The sequence below is a fragment of the Haliotis rufescens genome, unplaced genomic scaffold, assembly GCF_023055435.1.
Source record: "Haliotis rufescens isolate VD_foot unplaced genomic scaffold, xgHalRufe1.0.p SCAF_11, whole genome shotgun sequence".
Lineage (NCBI taxonomy): Eukaryota > Metazoa > Mollusca > Gastropoda > Lepetellida > Haliotidae > Haliotis > Haliotis rufescens.
Window position 1 is genome coordinate 28804771 of NW_025963791.1, and position 22723 is coordinate 28827493.

A 22723-nucleotide genomic window follows, 5' to 3' on the forward strand; every position below is an offset into this window, starting at 1 on the left:
AAGCATTGGCTGCTGAAGACCTATTCAACCCCGGATCTTCACGGGGAGGCAAACATTGGCTGCTGAAGACCTATTCAACCCCGGATCTTCACGGTTCCAGCTGCCATGAGATGTGAAGACTCTGCACATTGTGACATCTTAGATTACCTTCTAGACTATTCTACACATACTCCCCTTATACATAGATGATACTTTCAAATATACCAATCTGTCAAATAATAGTTTTTTGCAACAAAAAATCTGTAAAACAGGAAAAACATAAACCTGACCTCACTGAAATGCAAATCAAATATCAAAACAAAGGCAAACACTGTATCAAAGACCCTGTCTTACGCAAATAGAGATGTGTCGACCCATGTGCGATATCAGCCCACTTAACTACCAGGTCACTATTCACAGAAAATATCCAGACCAAGTTAATCTGGACACCCCATCTAACAGACATTTACTTCCATAAATACCTAAACGCATATTACTACTGTACTTACCAATGATTCGTTAATCATGTTAATATGGAACTTTGTTAATCCCAAAGATTTCACTTGGATCTGTCCTTTCCTGACAGGCTTTCACAACATTAGAACAAACTGTCGATTCATTTCCACTATGTAATTCAGTAACTCTGCTCCCTTATACTTGACTGAATCCAGTGTTGAATTAATGGACTCTCCTAATCACATTCAAATTGCCATACTTTCGTCTACAGGTAAACTGTCGATCCAAAATATCGGCTGTTTGATCCACTGCTTCAACTGACAATGTCATGCATGAAAATAATAACTAATTTACCCAGATATGCTAATGAGGATTACCTGATACCTGGTTGATCGGCAATAAGTATCACTGTTGATTGTTTGCCCGGTAATCTATTTCAAGCTATGGTGGTTCATTGTATGCTGGAAAAGGCTATAGACATGATGAAATATACATAACAAGATGTTGGCTGATATACATTGCTATTGTCAGATGTCTATAGCACTGATTGGCTGTGAAATAGGTGATAGACATAAAATATACATGCCAACATGGTCAATATAATGTTGTTTTCAGTTGCCTGTAGGACTCTGTGGCTATAGAAATAGGCTATAGACATAATGAAATATACATGATGTACTGTTGGTCAATAAACTGCTGTAGGTATTTAGATGTTTAGATGTCTATAGCAATGATTGGGTGGTGGATTTTCATCTACTGGAGACTGATACTTAGGGATAATTTGCCTTTGAGTGAGTGAGTTGGGTTTAACGCCGCTGTTAACAGTATTCCAGTTATATCGCGGCGTGCCAGCTTAATGTGGGAGGAAAGCTCGAAGTGATGCAGGTCTCTGACGTTAACCACTTCGGTGAAACCCACGAGCATGGGTATGGTGCTGACAAAACCTAGAAACATAATCGGGGTGAACTGGGACTCGAACCCACAATCATAGGTTTCTGGCGTGCCCAAGGGACGCAACTCTGCACAGCGAATCGCGGCGCCTTAGACGACTGGGCCACCCGTGCCCCGTGCCTTTTAAGAAGTCTCCATCAGTGATTGTGTAAGCCAGGATTAAGGTATCAACTGTCGGTAAAGGGCACTGTATGGAACAGAGATGTGACCTTAAGGTCATGTTTGTTTATTGGTTCATTTGTTGTTTAACAGCGCACTCAGCACTATTCATGATGGCGGTCCGTAAATAATTGTTCCTGGACCACACAGTCCAGTGACTGACAGCATGAGCATCGATCCACGTAATTAGGATACGATGACATGCATCAACCAAGTCAGCGAGCCTGACCACCCAATCCTGTTAGTCGCCTCTTACGACAAGCATAGTCGTCTTTTACAGCAAGCATGGGTTGCTGAAGACCTATTCTACACTGGATCTTCATGGGTCTGAAGGTCATGTACATTTTATTCATGCAAAACACAAATTGTTGGAGTGATTGAGAATGGTTTTACACTGTTGCTAACAATATTCCAGCAAAATCCTGTCTGGGGACACCAAATTGGGCTTCACACATTGTATCCATGTGGGGAATCAAACCTTTGCCTTCGGTGTGACGAGTAAACGCTTTCACCACTAGGCCCCACTGCCCCACATAAAGTTTCAGTTCAAATATGGCCATATAAATTGGATACAATTTAATTTAAAATGTTAATGAGAAATTATGTGAATAGATTTCTCAGAAAAATATTAAATCTGATAGTCTTTGTCTTTTTCTAACTGACTCCCTTTCCTAATGCTCCAAGAATACTCTGGAAACAAATCATTTGCCTCTCATAACGCTGAAACAAAGGTGGCTATCTCCTAACAGAATTACCTCCCTTAGCTGTGCAAGTATCTGCTGTTGGTTGGTTTGAGTCACATATTTATGCCATTTATAATGCTTGGTCAATCGTCACCATACCCGTGCTTGTGGGCTTCAATAATGTGCTACACATCTATGACCTGTGCCACAAGAACTTTTCTCCTAAATCAAACTGACACATGCAATATAACTGAAATATGGTTCTCAGAAGTGTCAAACAACTCATTCACTTTTCACACAACACAATCCATATCAGATTTTAAAACTTAACCAACAGCTTTAGCATGAAACAGAAATACTTTTAGTTTTTAAGTGTTTATGTCAGGTGGATATATGTATACACATCCTTCATCAAGACAGAACAGATATTTAACTGGTAACTGGTTCAAGATCTGACATAGATGGTCATTTGGTTCAGCTTCTTTGAGAGGCATTTAGAAACTGGAGTACCAAGTAAGGCAGGACTCAAAGAATTTCTTAAACTCAACTTGTACTACAGACCTCCTGTATAGCAGCAATACCCTGCAGCAATGTTCCTCTCAACACGGAAGAACTCTACACTGTGGTTTGTGCAGGAAGAGTGGACGTCTTTAAGAAACGTACGGTCTTGTTATTTTGTGAAACTATTACAGTAAACTATGTTTATAACAAACACGCTTATAACGAACTGACGGATATAATGAACTTATTTTTTGGTCCCGGCCATTTGCTGTATATATGCTGTATATATGCTTATAACTAACTACGGTTATAACGAACTTAAATTAGTGATCCCTCTGAGTTCGTTATAACTGTAGTGTACTGTACATTCAACCAGGAATCCTCTATTCTGATTGTGGGGCAGCCTACTGTCGGTTTGTGATGTGGCTGGAATATTGCTGAAAGCGGACTAGAACCTACCCACTCACTCACTGATTCCAAGGGCACAAACTATATGCATAAAATTGGAAAATTTCATTGAAAAAGCCAGATAGTATACAAGTCTGCCTTGAATAATACCAGCCAGGGGATAACAGGCTGGGAGACATAACCCATATCTATGATTATTTCATCCTTGAGTCTATTGTTACACTGAATAAATATGAACAGATATGTTATTAACTTAACTCTCTTCTACTTTAACTCCTAGATTTACATATTCAAGATCAGATTGGACACTCACAACTTCATCAAATTTTGTTCAAAATAATCAGTTTACCAACTTAACATTCCAATGTTTAAAGACTTCTAATCCTAATTGCCCCTAATCCATTGGCCAGACAAACAACACATCCAAACTTTCAATTAAACAAGTGTGCCCTTATTCCTTCCTTCATTCAAACAGGGTTTTGTTTTGCTCCAGTTCGTTCAAATGTCTGTGTTGACATACGCGCAGGCGATTACCCAATTGACACTGCAAGGAGCTTAGTGCAGTTGACAGCCAATCGCTCAATTATGTCACCCTGTGTTCACCAGAGACCTGGTCTTCAACAACTTATTTTCCTTTTTGCGTGAAGGGCGAAATTAAATGACACTTTTTTACCTTTTTGTTTGACTCTTGAGATTTCCGAGCTCAATCACAATCAGTACATAACTTTTTCTTGCTTTCATGAAAATTGTGATAATAGACAGTTTTTAACTGTTTTATTCAACTAAAGGTGGAAATTATTTTTCCAATAACAAACAAAAGGACAAAAAATTCAGTGTTATTAACTTAAGGCACGTGATATCTTGAAATAGCTAATTCATGTTTAAAGGAATATCGATTTTCTGAAAAATAACTGTTGCTTCTGTCAACAATATTTTACACGAGACTTGACGGATATGCTTGAACCCTATCTTCTCACACGTGATGTATTTCAGAATACTGTGACCTAACATTACGGTACATGGAATATACCTTGTTGTCAATAAACACAAGTAATCTTAGACATTCACCCTTGTCCTTTTGCCTAAGACTAATAAATTGTGCTGAAGTAAAAATCCAGTGAAGGTAGTCCTCATTGACAAGAAGCCCTTGAGGGCTTTACTTCTGAACCAGTTTTCAGTGCTTCAACTTTGCAACAATTTGGAACTGAATAAAACTGACAGAAAATGGTGAACATTTTAGCCTCATTCAGAATGATTAGCAACAAACTTTGAGGACTTGTGAAATAAGGTTTATACCAGCCCTCTGAACTTGTCTTAAAAAATACAAACTTCTGAGGCTGGATTAGTCCCTGATTATTGTTTATACCTCTGATCTTTTCCATCTATTATGACAGAGCGAATGTTGTTTTACTTCTAGTTAACAATATTATAGCTTTATCATGGCGGCCTCATAATGTTCCAAGTCCGGAAAACTAGTGGTTGATGTAATAAGCAAATATCCATGATGCCAGGGCATTATATCACACAGTCACAAAGTCACACATTGTAACGGCTAATGCTCCGAAACGATTTATGTTAAACATATGATTATCACACACCCACAAACATAACAATCATGTTTGCAACAACTGACATACAAATTTTCTTTTCCCATGAAAATATTTCTTACAGGAAAAAAGTAAAAGAAAAAAGTTTTGTTTCTTGGACATGATGATGTGCACTGTGAGAATGTATTGACATTGCCAAACATTCTTACCATATGTTTGTGATTCAACTCAAAATAAACAAAATTCCTGACACGTTGAACATACATGCCTGTCATGTATGTCACAATCAGTTTCGGAATTGTTTAATATTTGTTATTTCAGGTATGCTTACAACAAAAATACCTCTTTCATAAAATCTATTTTCAATTCTCCACAGAATGAAGAACATCAAAAGTACCAAGACCGTGTATATTTATTGTAATCTCCGTGGATTAGAACCAATTTCTACTGTTTCCCCTTTAAACAAAAAAGAGGTGACCAGGCTTAGAAAATATTTGAAAAGTTCATCTATGTCCACAACGTGGTTGACAGAAATGTCTTACTTCAGCTATGCAGAAATATCCTCTAAACATGTCTCCCTTTCTGTTTACTTTGTAGGTTGTCTCCCCTTTGACCCTCCTTGACCCTCCCCTCATCCCAGAAGGGCATCTGTTGCTAATCCATGAGTACATCACATTCATTCATGTTCATCAACGCTTAAATGTCACGGGGCACCATGTCACCTGTACAAATGACGGTAGTCACTTTGCCGTGTAATGTTAATGAAACGTTGGTAACGAAACACATACTCTGGAATATATTTGGAATTACTACAAACTGTTCAGGGATTTTTCTAGGATTCTTAACTAAGTGCCCTCACAGGCAAATTGGGTAAAATCGCTATTGTGTTCAAAATTGGGATTTCTTAAAAGTTCATATTTTCTTAAATCCAGAGGTATTTTGAGATTGCATTTAATGCAATAATATAAAACGAAGCATTCGAATCTGTTCCTATTTATTGGTTTTGTTATAAGTGAATACAGGTTACTTCTACAAAGCCATAAAATTAGTAATTAATTATATGTATCAATACATAGTAACATGGATTAGTTCCAAATTTGGAATTTTCAATCACATTTGCAGGAGAATTGGGGCCTAATATCGGCCTCTGAGCAATTAAAAAAAAATTCCTGCTGTTTGTTTGTACTTTCCCTTGAATAAAGGAAGTTTGGAATGAAACCATAGGAAAATTTGGTTGTTTTCTTTCATTAAAGGGTGGCATACTTAAAAAATTATCAGGTTTTGTAAATTTTATGACCAAAACTCTGGTTCTTGTGTAAGAGTGAATATTATCCTGTCCTATTTTTATCCCGGGGATGAAATTCATTAGTGTCAGGATGATTCTCCCTAGTGAATTTGAACCCATACCAGTGTGTTTAATCCTATCCTATACTCTAGAGTAAAACTTCCCCCGGGATAATATTTAGGTAGGATATAATCCTTGCTTACACTTGCACATGATAAAGTCTGAATCATACAACTGACTCCGCTTTTATCATAGATTTATTGTGGGAATGGAAAGGATTTTGTTGCTTTTATTTAAACACTTCTGAAGGGAAAGAACCTAGTACAATACAAAACACAAATGGCCATTTGAACTTTTAGGTCTGATATGTTAATGAAAAGCAAAGATTGGTTCAAAATGGCTGCCGTGACCTCTGTTTGCTCGATTTAATTCTATATAAGCCTGTGTAACATGGCTATGAGTAACTGGGAAAAAAAGTAAAATTTCATTTCTCTTATCATACAGACATGAAATAGCATTGCTCCTTGTATTTGGTGCAAAACGATTATGTCATGTACTGTCAGTGTCAACCAACGGTTAATGAGTGCATACATGGACAGATTCTAAAAAACCCAAAACATATACAACAGGAAGTGAACTTAATGTGAAAGAAAGCCTTAAAATCCAGGAACCATAATATAAAAAATCATTCTGAAAAAAATCAAGTTATTTCACGTTCCTGCTTAACGAAACGTCTACTCACGTAGGAAGCTGGATGACATCTGCATCTTTTAAGATAGAAATAGAATTTACCTTTCACTCTCTATGGCAATGTATCTGTTTTTTGAAGTCATGCCCGGACAAGGATCTACTTTTGGTGAAGGAAAGGACACCTGACAAAGACTTGATGTCTAAGAGAAAGGTCAAATTGCTGACTTGTGTGTTTTTTTCGTAAGTTCGAAACTGGAACCTTGCTTAAATCATGCATAATAAAAATACCCTAAATGGGTGCATATAATTACTAGAGGGTCATAACAGGCTCTAGCAGATCATTTTGGGAGCAAAAAAATTATGGACACCTATTACACCTCCCCTCTCAACACATGTACAGCTTAACATTTTGGGTGAAAGTCAAAGATCCAGAGTGCTAATCATTATTTTATCATCTGACTAGAACATGGGAAGTCAATATGATTTATGGGATAAGACAACAGAAATGCCATAGAGATAAAGATTCTTAAATATTACTCGACTCATCACATAAATTTTAAAAAGGTCAAAGATAAAATATTTGAAGAGACATTATTATTATTATTATTATTATTATTATTATTATTATTATTATTATTATTATCAACAAATCCTAAAGGAGGAAAAGGTGTCCCTTATGTCACATCTCTGACACATAATCACTAAGACGGCTGTTAGATACAAGGAAAGACCAGACAATCAGTGACGGACGTCACTTCAGCTCAATTAAAATGGCTAACTTCCAGGAAAATGTGAACTTAGAGAAGACTTTGAGGAAACAACACAGAGATAAGGGGATATGACACTAAAACGTTATCTAAACTGACTCTCCTCACTGGACAAAAAAACTGACAATTGTAACATGCCTAGCCCAAATCGCATGTTTGGTGAAATTCCTTATTCTTTCCTGCTAATAGCACTGGAGTTTAACCTGATGACTCTTCAAAGTTGGGTGGCTTTTGGGGGCAGTTTTTAAGACCGTTTTTTAAAGTGAATATTTTCTAATGAGATTACTTTGTGTAAATTGTACATTTTGTGATGTGATGTTTTTCTAACTTCAATCTATTGGATTAAGGGAGAACTAGCTTCTCTTCGTGTCTACTTTCTTCATGTGGTTTTGAAGAGGGCTTTTACAAACTCATACAGTTGTTATCAAACAATGCACCTAATCTCAAACAGGTCAGAGCAAACGCTACAGAAACACTGACAAAAAATAGGATTAAAGCTGCATACCCTTTTTGCATAATTTGTCAGCATACATGTTTGGAAGCACCTAAAAAAGAACACAAAATGATCAACGAAAAAACACCGGTACTGGTAAGTTTACCCCTTCTCAAATGGATAGGTTCTCCTTGGTGAAATTAATGGATTGTACAAACCAGACCAGTTCTGAAATCCCCACAAGGTGACATTTTTACCATGCCACAATATCTGGATATGCTGGAGTGTGGCGATCAAACGGATTGTTTTTTTTTGTCATCATTAATATTGTTGCTGTCATCATCATCATCATCATCATATTATTATTATTATTATTCACATTAAAAGTATGCCCATATCATTATCATTGTTATTATTTTATCATTATTATTACAGCACATAATAACGGAACTATGAAAACAAATCCATGACAGCCGTAATATTCAACATATTTTTATGACATTCCAGCTCACTGAATGAAATCCTCCTAAACCCAAGCATCACGTTATATTCATATCTACGTGTGAAGAGTTGGAACAAGACAAACAGGAGATTGTGAGCATTGCAGGAAAAAATTAAAAACATTGAAAAAAAACATTGTTCGTAGATGATCCATGGATGCCTAGCAGCAAACACACAAACAGACCGTATCTAGGAAGATGCTCATCATAACAAACACTTGTGATTCATGTATTGTAACTCTGGCGTTGTGTGTTCTGTGTTGTCGCTGTTGTTGTTCAGTGTTTGTCGTTGGGCCTTTCATCCATTCCATATTTGAGCGATACACAAGATTCTATCATGTCCGTCTTGATGTCAAATACAGATTGGCTACACAAGGTCAATTCCTCACTTTATAGAACAGATCTTGATGGCTTAAAGCACTTTGACAATGTGTGATTTTCATTCTTGTATTCAGAGCGGAGAACAAAACTCGTACAGACAAGAAAAACAGAGATAACCTGATGAACTATACACTAGATCATTGACTGAAGGTCTCGACAATCTGCCGATAAAAACTACATGATAAAGGTTGGAGTCTTTTATGCTTAAATAAAACATCAATGCCAGAGAATAACCAGTCTTGATTATCTGGTTTTATTCTCTGAATTTCTATGAATATATACCAGTATGACGGTATTGCCTGTTTCAGTCAACACGACCCAACATGGTTGTCACCCATCCCGTGGCCCATGACGAAACAGATTCCGTTGGCTGTAATAGGCAAAATAGCAGTGAAAATTACAAATGGATCGCTGGAAATCAGTGATGACACCAGGTGTTCGTGTAAAGGAATAGCATCTTGTTCTGAGGGGCTCACACCTTAGAAGCAGGTTTTAATATTGCTCAACTTTAAGGTGATGAAGGAGTAAGCATATACTTACGTTGTGTTCTTCATAATAAAGAAGTTGACATCCACAAATTCTCTTCCTTATGTGTATCACTTCTAAATTTCTTTGAAAGACTTTCTCATCTTTAGTATTGCCATCTTCATAATTCATTTCTGACTTTCTTGTATCTCAGAAAAAGAGGCTTCAGGTCAGAATTAAAATTTTCTGCCAATGAGGGAATAAAGATTTGCCCCCAAAACATTCTTTAGCAAGGCCAGTTTCACAATACTAAATACCTGTTGTCATATAGAAATGGATCGTAGATGAACCAGCTCAAATCAAACAGAATGAGTTGGGTAAAAACCCTTAAGGGCACTAACAGTATTTCGGTCATATTGTGGTATGCAAGCCTAATGTGCAATAATACCAACAAAACCCTTTCCATACTCAAAAGAAATCTCTGCTAAAAGCAGAGTCGGTTGTTCGATTCTGTCTGTGTCATGAGCATGAGAAGGTTAACCTGCAGTGACAAACTTCATGGCTAGGAACACTTTGGTGAAACCCATGGTTAGATATGGTGCTGACAAACCCAGGATGATAATCAGGGAAAATCTGGGACTCATAGTTTTTCAAACTCATGAGGTGAGGTGAGGTGAAATGGGTTTTACCTCGCATCCAAGATTATTGCACTTATATAGCGACGTGATGTGTGTGTTTGTGTGGCTGCTTGTACTAGTCCGGACTGATGCCGATTTATAGTGCTAGCACACTGAGATACCATGCCGCAGTTTAACATGAATACCTCACTCAGACACAGTATACTGACTCCAAGCCGACCAGTCCTTGTTTTAGCCCCTTAATGCCGAGCGCCAGACAGGGTAACAACAAGTTCCATCTTTTAACGTCTTTTGGTATGACGCGGTCGGGGATCGAACCCAGGACCCTCCGCTCTCCGGGCGGACGCTCTACCACTAGACCACGGAGGCGGTCTTCAAACTCATGACCAGTTGATTGTTTTTGAGTTAAAGATGCTTAAGACAACAGGACTCTCTGTGCTCAAATGGATCGAATCAAGAGAACTATTTTCAACCTGAAAGGGCTTTGATAAAATTGAGAACAAGCTTGACTTTACGAAAAGGATCCGCCCATTGACCAAGGGTCAAGCTTGGCGACTATGACAGAAACTTTTCTACTAATTTCACAGGATATTGGTGTTGTCAAAAGTTCAATATGAATCCATATTTAGTACAGAAGCTACAGAGTCTAAAGAATAAGTCATTTACAAATATGGCCATTCTTTAAATGTCTTAACAGTTCTCCTACCATCATATCCAGCTAAACACGTTGTGGTTACACCTATTTTCAGTGTCTCAGACAAAGATGGTCATTAACGAAGGCAAACAATGAAATCCCAGTCTTAGTCTGTGAGGTGGGCATTTAGTCTAATGGCTGTGGTTCTTTTGTATCCCATCTAGAACCACCCCTGAAGATCTGCTGTTGTATATTGTGGTATATTGTTCGTGAATAGAGGTTACTGTCCTTAGAACCTTGGCTATGTTCCAGTACTGATATTACCGATATAGATGTTTGTAGGTGAGTGTTAAACCTGCTAGACTACTTGGGTATTGATGTTCTCTGAAACGCTATGAAAATGCAATGTCATTTTGGCCCCACTTGTATATTTGTTGGACCAAAGAGTGTTGTCTGCCAGTCAGATGCTGGAGGGGTTAAAATCAATCTAGGAGTGAGTGAGTGAGTATGGTTTTACGCCGCTTTTAGCAATATTCCAGCAATATCATGGCGGGGGACACCAGAAATGGTCTTGAATCAAACCCGGGTCTTTGGCGTGACGAGCAAACGCTTTAACCACTAGGCTACCTGACTGCCCCCTCAATCTAGGAATATTGAAATGTGGGCTTTTTTCAGAGCACTAAGGGGATTAGGTTTGGCAACTTCAGTGAATCCAGGACATAGGATAGAACTCTAAATATTATGCACAGAATCAGCCATGAATAATTGATTTGGAAAAACATGACTCTAAAATATGGCATCATTGCTGACCATTTTTGAAAATTTCATACTAAGTAATCATAAAATATTTTTGTTAGTGAAACAAATAAGTGTAAATACTGAAAATAACTCCACTATTCTTGAAAATAGGATCATTGTATCTGCGATATATTCCAAAATATATAAAAGTAACAGTCTCACAAACAACATTAAAGAAATAACTTTGGTTTTATTCTCTGAATTTCTATGAAAATATACCGGTATGACGGTATTGCCTGTTTCAGTCAACACGAGCCAGCATGGTTGTCACCCATCCATGGCCCAAGACAGACCAACAAAATTACTTAGCGAGTGAGTTGGGTTTAGTTTTGCTTTGAACAGTATTCTAGCTATATGATATTTCCCACCATGGTGAAACTAACTAGACCAGGTATACTGTGCTGACAAAACTCTTAAACCAGGCCGGGGACACAGGTGGCCCAGCTGTCTATGGTGAGACGATTCGCTGTGCAGAGTTGCGTCCCTTGGGCACGCCCAAAACCTATGATCGTGGGTTCGAATCCCGGATCGCCCTGGTTATGTTTCTAGGTTTGTCAGCACCATACCCGTGCTTGTGGGTTTCCCTAAAGTGGTAAACGTCTGAGACCTGCATCACTTCGGGCTTTCCTCCCACATTAAGCTGACACGCCGTGATATAACTGGAATAATGTTAAAAGCGGCGTGAAACCCAACTCACTCACTCACTTAAACCAGGACAAACGGGAACCTAAGGGACACATCGGGTCAAACACCAAACCATGGTACCACAGATGACTCAGCTACACACTGATAGACACAACTAACATAGAAATCCTCTACTTTCATTGCATTTCGGTATATCATATTACAGCAGCTGTTCCACAAAACAGCTACAACAATATGACTGTTCTAAAAAGCCTAAGGTTCAGATGTTATTATGCCTGAAATCTCATAACTCAGGAATCATCCCAACAAAAACACCCACCAGGAAAGAACTTATTTCTGTTTTAACACAAAATTGAAAACTCAGAGTAGAAAACATTCTGAGCCAAAAAACTCAAACCTGAACAGGCCATCTGGTCTGCCTGCTTGAGAAACAATTGTTTCTATTTTTGTAACGAACATCCCAAGCTCCTCATCTTCCCGAGGCAAGAGAGTAAACTGACTTTAAAAGTCCAGTTTCCACCCTTGCCGAACTAGGCTGGAATTACTGGGCTCGATCGTAGCGCCACCAGTGGCTATTACCAGTTACCAATCAGATTCCACCTCTCGTATCACTTGCGTTTGCTTCGCACAAAATGGTGGCGCCAAGTCAAAACGATCTGATCGATAATCAAAATCTATATTGTGATAAACATATCTTACATCGCGAAATGCATCAAATCATGTGAGCACCTTGATTAAAAACATGAAAAGATTTGGAAAATATCTGATGACAAAGAGTTGGCGGTGCACATGCTTTGCAAATCCTGCAATCGACCGAAATCTGCACGACAGTTTACGAACCGGATTTCGATTTCGGTGCGCGAATTTGATTGGACTATGCATAGACTCCTTAGTCCAGCCAAAATGTAACTCCATAATACCAGCCTAGTTCGGCAAGGGTGGAAACTGGACTTTTATAGTCAGTTAACGCTCTTGCCTCGGGAAGATGCAAGCTCCTGTGCACTACTATAAGAAACAAGGCCTCAATGCAAGAAAACATAAATAAATAATATTTCGGGAAAAAGCATATTTAAGCAATATTTACTGTAAATAACATCTTTTGTGATAATTGGTTAACTTGAACTTACAATACAGGGGTTAAAATGATATTTTGAGAAAATTATGTATCCATTAATAATAAGATTGGCTTGGATGAAAGATTTTGTAGTTCCAATATCCTGCCCAAACTTCTATTTTAAAAATCTGTTTCATTATATATACATTCAACACAAGATAACGAGAAAATGAAACACTGATAAAGAATTTATTCCATACATAGCTATTGATTTTGTAATTACGCCATAACATCCAGTTTTAAAGTATGACAATGTTATTGTGTAACCATGGAAACAGCCTTCATATTGCAATCAGTGTCCATGGTAACAGTTAATGAAATTGGAAAGGCATTTTAATAAGATATGCCACCTGTTGCAGTAGTACCAGCAACTTTGTCCTGGAAACGGTTGTAAATTACAATGTATATTTCAATATGTTGTAGATTTCATTACTGTGGAATGACAACACTATTGTTCTCCAGTATGACGTGAATGGTAACAGCCAGTCAGCTGTTGCTGTAATCACCTGTCTATCATTCTGGGTTTATGGTAAGGGATGAAACCTTAGCTCAAGGTCCTATGTCTGTGTATGAGATAATTTGGTTAATAACAGCAGACAGCCAGACAGAAATAATGAGACCATGTGATATTGATTGCAAACTGATTACCGTATTCGACGTAATAAGCGCCCCGCTCTAATAACCACCCACGACAATATTTGCTAATATATTGGCTAGTGAACAATCCCAATTAGCACTGCTTCCGATTGATCAATGTACACAAGACTTATCTATCCGCGTATAATACGCACTCGTGTGTTATATGCATTCTTAATTATGGGCAATTAAATTCTGGAAAAATGTATCTGTCGCATATAAACATTTCAGTGTGTCAGCATAAACCACACAATTTATCTTTCAACTCTCTTTTTCCCACCAAAATAATATTCTAATAAGAGCCCCCTATTTCTAATTTTGAGTGCACCCTGGGCGCTTATTATGTCGAATACGGTATGTTCATTTCTGAATGTCTAACATTGGTTTTCTAACTTTTTGAAATGTTCAGCATTCGTCTCTTGCCATACTACTCTCAATTGTTTTTTCATTTAAGACTTGTTTTCAAGAGATTTTTTAAATTCAAATTAGTAATGCTATCCAAGGCGGTGTATTCACAAAATAGAGTATTTTGCAGTAGAAATGAAGCACTATATAATTATACTATGAACCCTCATCAACACGAACTGGAAACAGAGTTAATGACAATGTATTTTTATCCCAGCAGAAGTCTTGTAGTCACAATGATGTAATATAGTTGACAATCAATTTGTCCCAAAATATTTTTAAAACAATGATTCATAGGACTTCTTGCCAAAGAGGTTTAATTGTATTTTAAAAACAATCTGCAAAGCATTTTTAAAAGTCATTTCTAAAGAAGTTAAAAAGTTAATGCATATAAAAATAGAAATAAACAAATCAGTTAAGATAGGTGCCATGTAGACTGGCATTGAAATTATATCCTATTACAAACACTGAAAACAATAAATAATATTTAAGTTTCAACAATTCAAGTTTCACATAAAACTGCAAACAGACAGGTTGACATGACACAGTATGATCTGACAAAGAGAGCTCTCATCACATTGTTCTCCATGACACACAGCTGTAAAATATCACCCTGAGTTGATTACCATGCCTGTTACAGGCTGTTGAAATCCTATTTCATGTGGCCCTATTGCATCTTCAGGCTATGGTTTGACAAGTCCTCTGTTTTAACAGATATAAATTACTGTCAGTGACAGCGGAAGGGGATCCCAGATAGAAGGCTTATAATTTTGTAATGATAATGTTATTTACATGCTATTTACATTGCTGATGTTCATTGCAATACAACAATGAATGAGGCTGATGAAAAAAGGCCGTTATTTTCAGTATATAATTATATGTCGCGAATATGCCTTTGTATGGAGTATTCAAATGAGTGATCATATGTGTATATTGGTATGTGATAAATGAGGAATAGAGAGACCTGAGGCTGTTAATAAATCATGATAAACTGTGACACAGTTGACATTGACATGATAAATACATGTGAAGACAGGCATTGTTGGTGTCCATAGTTACTAAAAAATATTATAATTTTATAAAATAATCGGAGGCATGAGTGACACAGCACATATAACATGTGTGACACAGCATTTATTACATTTGGCGTTGTCTTTGGCAAGAGACTTTGTCGAAATATGCCTCTGTTCACCCAGCAGTAAATGGGTACCAGGTAGGATGAGATGATAATGGGACTGTAAAGCTTTGAGTGCTACAGAGGCAGTTTGGGTTGTATACTCCCTGGGGAGCTGAGAAATCGGGTGAGAACCGATCGGGCTAATAATATAGCACTTTGAGCATGATTTAGGGTATTGATTTGGAGCATTATAAATATGCATCACAATTATTATTATTATTATTTTTATTAATGCACTAACCTGAAGGTCTGTATGAATCAGACTGTTTTATGATCTTTCATCAGTACCATAAGCCTGTTGGTGGGTTTCACCAAACTTCATATAATCATACAATCATTTTTAATAAATAGTCTTCAATGGCTGTCACTTCACAGACAACATCGTGTCTCCAAGTCTATCAGAGTAAATCATGCTGTCGGAGCCATGCTCTAATCATATCATGCTTTCTCTTTAAACTGATAATTTATCAGTTTGAGAATAAAGCACTGGCAGTTTCCAGATAATGACAAAATATGACACTTTCCAAAGACCTTGTAACATTCCATGGTATCCCTCCATACTTGACAGCTCACTATTAAGGGGCTTAATATAAAAATTTCAGATCATAAAGTTTGCAGGCCGCTGATATTAGGGGTCATCTCACAGTTCTAGAATCCTTTTTAGTTTTCATGAAGATAAACATCATACGAGATTGATTTTGACAATGTTCCACATTTATATTTTTGCACACAGAGCTAGTAAAATAATCTTCTGAATTTGGAAAATAAATGTCACAATGGTGATATTATTTTTTATCAGTCCTGGAAAATGCAAATTAGGCTTTGAAACAACTCATCAACCATGGCCGTCTGACTGTTAATTGAATGAACACCAACTCTCAAACACACAGTTTCAAGGTGACGTAACATATTTTTTAAGCCATAACAAACGTCTAACAGAGTTCTCTAATTGCTCATGTAACCTTTCTGAGTATAACGATCTGCTTCAGCTTGCACTCAATGATCATTGTCACCAGACATTATATAATTAAGCTGAAATGATATGTATTTATACCATTTATCCATAAAAACAAAAAGCCCTCTATGACTTTATAGAATACCTGACTTCATTTGGTCATTTTAAGTGGTGAGGTGAGGTGAAATGGGGTTTAACGTCGCGTCTAAGATTATTGCACTTATATAGCGACATGAATGTATGTGTGTGTGTTTGTGTGGCTGCTTGTACTAGTCCGGACTGATGCCGATTTATAGTGCTAGCTCACTGAGATACCATGCCGCAGTTTAACATGAATACCCCACTCAGACACAGTATACGGACTCCAAGCCGACCAGTCCTTGTTTTAGCCCCTTAATGCCAAGCGTCAGACAGGGTAACAACAAGTACCATCTTTTAACGTCTTTTGGTATGACGCGGCCGGGGATCAAACCCCGGACCTTCCGCTCTCCAGGCGGACGCTCTACTACTAGACCACGGAGGTAATCTCATTTTGAGTTGTAGCAGGATCACTCAGGATACAGCAGGTTTTACGCATCCCGCGTTAGGTTTTATACGATGAGCCGGAGGCAAGTGGTATAAAACCTAACGAGGGACGCATAAAACCCCATGTACCCCGAGTGATCCTGCTACAACGAATTTATCTTACCGACATGTTTTAATATGACATTGTAAAATAATTCAAATAAATTCCAAATTGATAGAAAACAGCTGTTTGATGGAGCTGAGGTTAGCTTGTGCCATGTCACGTGACATCCATTGGCTCGGAAATGGCGTGCGACTTTTTTATTTGAAGAGGGGTATAAAGGATTTATTCTGGCTCTCAGAAATTCACATGCAGCCTGCAGTGCGCGTGGCGGGGTATAAAAGATTTATTTCCCCGCTGAGAAATTTATATCCTCCAAGGCAGGTTACACTTTCATCAAGATCACGTGGACCAATCAGATCTCATTCTGACATGGAGGTATGATAACATTTTATAGCAAACCTTCTAGTAGTTTTTGGAGTCTGACAATTTGGTTTTTGATACTCACATTGAAGCCTTTCACAAAAACATTACTTTTTAATATGAGTTATACAAAAATCTTTTACATGAGGTCACCTCGCACTCGTCTGGATGAGACATATGTCAAATGACAAAATAACTCCTTGGGACTTGGTCATACTTGCCTCCCCGGCCAACATGAATCCCACTGTCCATATCTACACCGGCCATGTCAATATGCAATCCTCTGTAATCAATAACACCTGCGGTTGTCAAATACGTAGATGCGTCATTGTTCTTGGTAAATAATGGTTTCTGGAATATTCTAAATTTCAGAAACATCATGGGAGATTAACACCTTCAGTTTAAATATTCCAGAAATATAGTTTTTGATGCAGGATGTATATTTTCAGGATGGATGCCGGATGCATATTTTCAGGATGGATGCCGGATGCATATTTTCAGGATGAATGCCGGATGCATATTTTCAGGAAGGATGCAGGATGCATATGTTCAGGATGGGTGCAGGATGCATATTTTCAGGAAGGATGCAGGATGCATATGCTCAGGATGGGTGCAAGATGCATATTTTCAGGATGGGTGCAGGATGCATATTTTCAGGATGGATGCAGGATGCAACTTTTCAGGACTATGTACAAAGTATCTGAATGCACTAATGACAAGGGAGAAATCTTAACAGACTGAGAGGTTGTCATTGTTGATTTCAAATACAACATATATACTTCTCTAAACAAGTTAAGGACCATCTGATTCATTCATATTACTAAAGTTAATAGTAGTATGAGAGAAACTGGTGATCCTTAACTTCTTTTGAGTACATGTGTTATACTTTAGACACTGGTATACCAAAGGTATTTAAAATACTGGAAAATAAATATAATTATTTTAAAACTCTGTGTTTCATAACTTGGTTGATCAGTTAATCACCTTTCCGCAGTTTCCCCAAATGAAGAATAAAATGAAAACATCAGAACCTTTCAAACGATTCAACAACAGAGAAGACAAAACATTTATTTATTTTTTTCAAATATTGACTCTATTGCTGAGAAAGAAATTTGAATTCCTACTAACAAAGAGAGCTAGGACCAATATTAACCTGGGATCAGTGACTATGTCAGTCTGTTTATTTGTCTGCAATTGTTTCTATTGTAGTGCAATGTTTCATTGAAACATTCATTTGAAACACAATCACAGTTTTCTCAGGTTTCATCTTGATATTAACATCAAAGGAATGAGCTGTCAGGTGTATGCTTCCACAGTGATCAATACTTGGTCATTTATGCTAGCCATTATAACTCAATGAAATAATGAAAATATTCTCAAATTGCCACCTGGGATTAGTGGAGCCCTTTCTTTAGGGGACAAAGACTATTTTCTGACTAATGCAAATTGACTGAGTGTAAAGTTCAAATACCCCAGCCATATTGTCAGACAATAGTGGTTTTGAAAGGTTGAGTTGACAAGAATAAAGGACCCAAAACTCAAATCAACTTGAACTGAAATAATAACATGGTGACTAAAATATTCAATCCTTGAAGTTTTACCTGGTGATTATGACAATTAGGTAGTCAAGCCGAGGCGTATTATCTTCACTGGTTTGAATATCCCACAGGAGCAGTTTAAAAGTTTCATGTTGGATAAAAATCTTAATTCCTTACTTTTGTGGTTTGGGGTTAACAGGTTTGCAAGTTTTCCATCCAATAATATCAACTTCTCTGACTTTCATTTGTGGGGTATATCTGAAAACTGTACCTGAATTAATTATTTTTTTCCTTATTGAAATGTTGAACTGTTCCCTCAAGGAATCTTTCCTCATTTTTAAAGTTTTCATTTTAAGTGCAAGCTTTTGTTAAAAAGATGTAATATATGGATTTGAAGTTGTTCACATCAATGACAATCTAAGATGCAGAAGCAGAATTTGAAGATATTATATTTAAGTACAATGTCAAATCTAGGACAACTTTTTCTGTTCAAATTAAATATACTATAATAATCACAGTTTTGATAGGGTTAGTTAGTCATTTCTTCTTCTGAATATTCAAACAGAAGCACCTCCTTGTTAATTTATGTGAGATCCTGCTTTATTCTCAATCCAGATTTCCAGTTTATTACCAGCTGTTGAATTATATGAATTGTTTGATAGGCATTACTGAGAAGCTGACAAATGACAAAGTAGACACAATTTATGGATAACAACTTCTTTATTTACTGTAAAGGCGGACCTGTCAAGGTCCTGGGTAGAACAGGTCTTCAGCAACACATGCTTGCCATAAAAGGCTACTAACAGAATCTGGTGGTCAGGCTCGCTGACTTGGTTGATGCATGTTATCGTATCCCAATTGCGTAGATCGATGCTCATGATGTCAATTACTTTTCTGGTCCAGACTTGATTATTTACGTCATATAGCTGGAATATTGCTGTTTGCGGTGTTAAACAACAAACAAACAAACTGTAAAGGTGACGATTTGGAATAGATCCTTATACTGTTGTCAAGCAAGTTTCTTGACAACGGTGTAAGGATCTATACCGAAACATCACCTTTACAGTAATTAAAGATGTTATCCATCAGTTTTTTGCCAACAGAATAAGGATCTATACCGAAACATCACCTTTACAGTAATTAAAGTGAGTGCGAGTGAGTATGGTTATTCGCCCTTTTAGCAATATTCCAGCAATATCACGGTGGGGGACACCAGAGATAGGCTTCACACATTGTACCTATGTCGGGAATCGAACCCGGGTCTTCGGCATTACGAGCGAAACGCTTTAACCACTAGGCTACCCGACTACCCCACAGTAATTAAAGACATTGTTATCCATAAATTGTGTCTACTTGGTTTTTATATATGTTTATGCATGGAGATGGTTTAATACGGTCTGTCTTTCTGTACTTCTCCATGCAGAACATGTTCCCTTGTTCAAGCTGTGACTGAGCACACAACAAGATGTAATGATGATTACTAACATTTTAAGTGTCGCAATTTCTTTTCACCAGGAAGCTACGCTTCATTAATCATGCAAATGAAAGTGACATTGAGTTTATTTCTACAGCTGAGAAAACAAAAACGGAAGAGTCCAATACTCAGCATGGTTGGACGCCTCGGGGTTGAAAGTTACGTCTTTATACATCACCATGACAGGTGGTTAGGCTGGAGGACTTGTGCATGTTATTGCCGATAGGTGGAAACTGACGTCCCATGACCTGGACTGTCTATAGATCAAAAGAACCGTGTTTAATGGGGATATACATTCTTCTTGATCAGGTCTTAAGAAAACATTGTAGTTTTGATTTTAGAGGTGTCTCATGCGAAGGAACAATGTGTTTGGGGATTTTTAATGATTTACACATTTTAACAAGGAATAAAACTTTATAATCAAGATGAAAAAACAGGATTTGATGGTTTGAAATAGGAATTTAATGTTTTATCATTATTTTCAAACCATTCTGTTTGATATTATTAATATACTGGTATGAAGTGATCGAAGAAAAAAGGCAATAGATAATATTGTGTAGTAAGTTATGGAAAATTTATTGAAAGAAAAATTTAGAAAATAAGCAAGAATTATTGATTTTTATGTTAATATCTCCATGGTATTTGGAGGCTGTGGTATCAGTGAAGACTGGACTGAATTATGGAGATCAACTTATTTTGTATTTCATTGAAACATATTGGTACAGATACTAGATGCTTGATGACTACTTGAATTTGTACTGAAACATAACATTGAAATAATAAAAGTATTGGTAGTGGATATCAGTCAATTCTGTCATCACAGACAGCGTTAGAAACTGGCACAGGTCCTGTAGTCCTTGCCAAACTGCCCAATAGTTAAGGTACCATAAGGACAAGTAGAAATTTGCCATTTTTTAAGGGTTTTGCTATATGTTATCATTATAAGGACTAGTGGACTAAACATGTTAGTTTCTACCCCTGACAGATATTAACATGAAATGTCTTTTCAAGAGAAGGTCTGGCGAGACAGGTTGTTTCTCTGATTGCATCAATAACAAATCTGAATAATCCTTATTGCCATGAATGATTGACATGTTGATGAAAGACTGACATTTTATAAACATGTGATTCCTATCTTTTAACAATACCAAACTACATTTTCCAACATATATCCAAAACATGTTTGACCCTTGATTAAAAAAATTGTAGGATAACTTTGAATACTTGGCAAACCATGAATAGACGTCAACACGTATGTACTCAGGAAATGACAGGTGGTGAACCAATAGGTGACAGTTGATTGACAACAATACACTGAAATTAACATCAATGAACCTGAACGAATCTAGACGGGTAATCCTGGTACTCAGATCTTTTCTTCCTCATATTAACAACCCTGAATACAGACATTAAACATCTCCAACACATACCAGCATAAACTGAAATTTAACCACAGAGTGCTATGAACAACATGAAGATTAAATTGGCATCAGTGAACAATATAGACAACTTTTGACCCCAGTAATACCTACATTGAATGTATGAGTCCATGGACCTTGAAGACGATATAAATTAGCTTTGTTCAGCTATGAACAAATAGATTCGAGATAAAACGTGTATTTTACTTTCAGGTGGACATCAGGTCCGACATGTGTGTGTCGGTAAGAGGTCATGTCGTGAACCTATTCCATCGTATGCATTGTATTCTATAAACATTTAAATATTTCAAACTTGGTTCTCCTATACAAGACTATGCTGTGTATATTTACTATACTGGTTCAATAATGTTCTTTGGGATTGTACTAATAATATTTTGGGGTCTACGATAATACCATAGTTATTGTTGTCCTTAAGGGCTTGTTATTGCTATCGTTATTTTTATTAAGGACATAAGCATAATGAAAATGTTTTTGTACAAAATTCATATTTATAACTAACAAATGTATCAAACATGGTTCAACCATGTGTATTCTTGCAAGTTATTTTAAAATATGAATAATATTCATAATAATAACAATATACACAAGCACATGATGCTTCATAATAGAGGGCATACTCATTTCATGACACTATTGTCGGTCAAGTGGTCAAATTACTCTCAGCTCCCTGGGGAGTATGCAAATATAATTTACCCTCTGCCACCTATTTTTCTCATATAACATTCCACATAAATATTTCAATATTACATTATTTACAGTTTATAAATAGTATGAAAGCAATACCAGTGTGATAAAATATATGAAAAAAGAATATATTAGAATATTTGTACACTTTCTCACAAGTAAGGTACTGAAAATACATACAAGGAATGTTTTCAACTTTAATGTACATATAAAATAATATTTATACGCATTGTGACTTGATGAGGACAACAAGCCCCCCCACAGTCTCGATAGAAATGCCTGTATTATTGTAGTCTCACAGTAGGCAATGACAAGAAGGTGTGACAAGTCATTGACAACCATATGGTGAAACTGACGCCACTGACCCTGAACAAGACATCATTGTACATCTGT

At 37.0% G+C, this 22723-nt stretch overlaps 1 protein-coding gene across 2 annotated transcripts in view; it reads right to left on the bottom strand.

Moving 5' to 3' along the window:
• LOC124132604 (ras-GEF domain-containing family member 1B-like) overlaps nucleotides 1-22723 on the bottom strand; it is a 151543-nt gene that overhangs the window by 118416 nt on the left and 10404 nt on the right. The window contains exon 1 of one of the 2 annotated variants that reach the window (XM_046496601.2): nucleotides 489-521. The exons of the other annotated variant lie outside the window; for it this stretch is intronic. Within the exon in view, the coding sequence (XP_046352557.1) occupies nucleotides 489-506 (18 nt within the window). The 5' untranslated portion in view covers nucleotides 507-521. Of the gene's footprint in view, nucleotides 1-488; nucleotides 522-22723 lie in introns of those variants that run through there. 2 annotated transcript variants of the gene reach the window in all.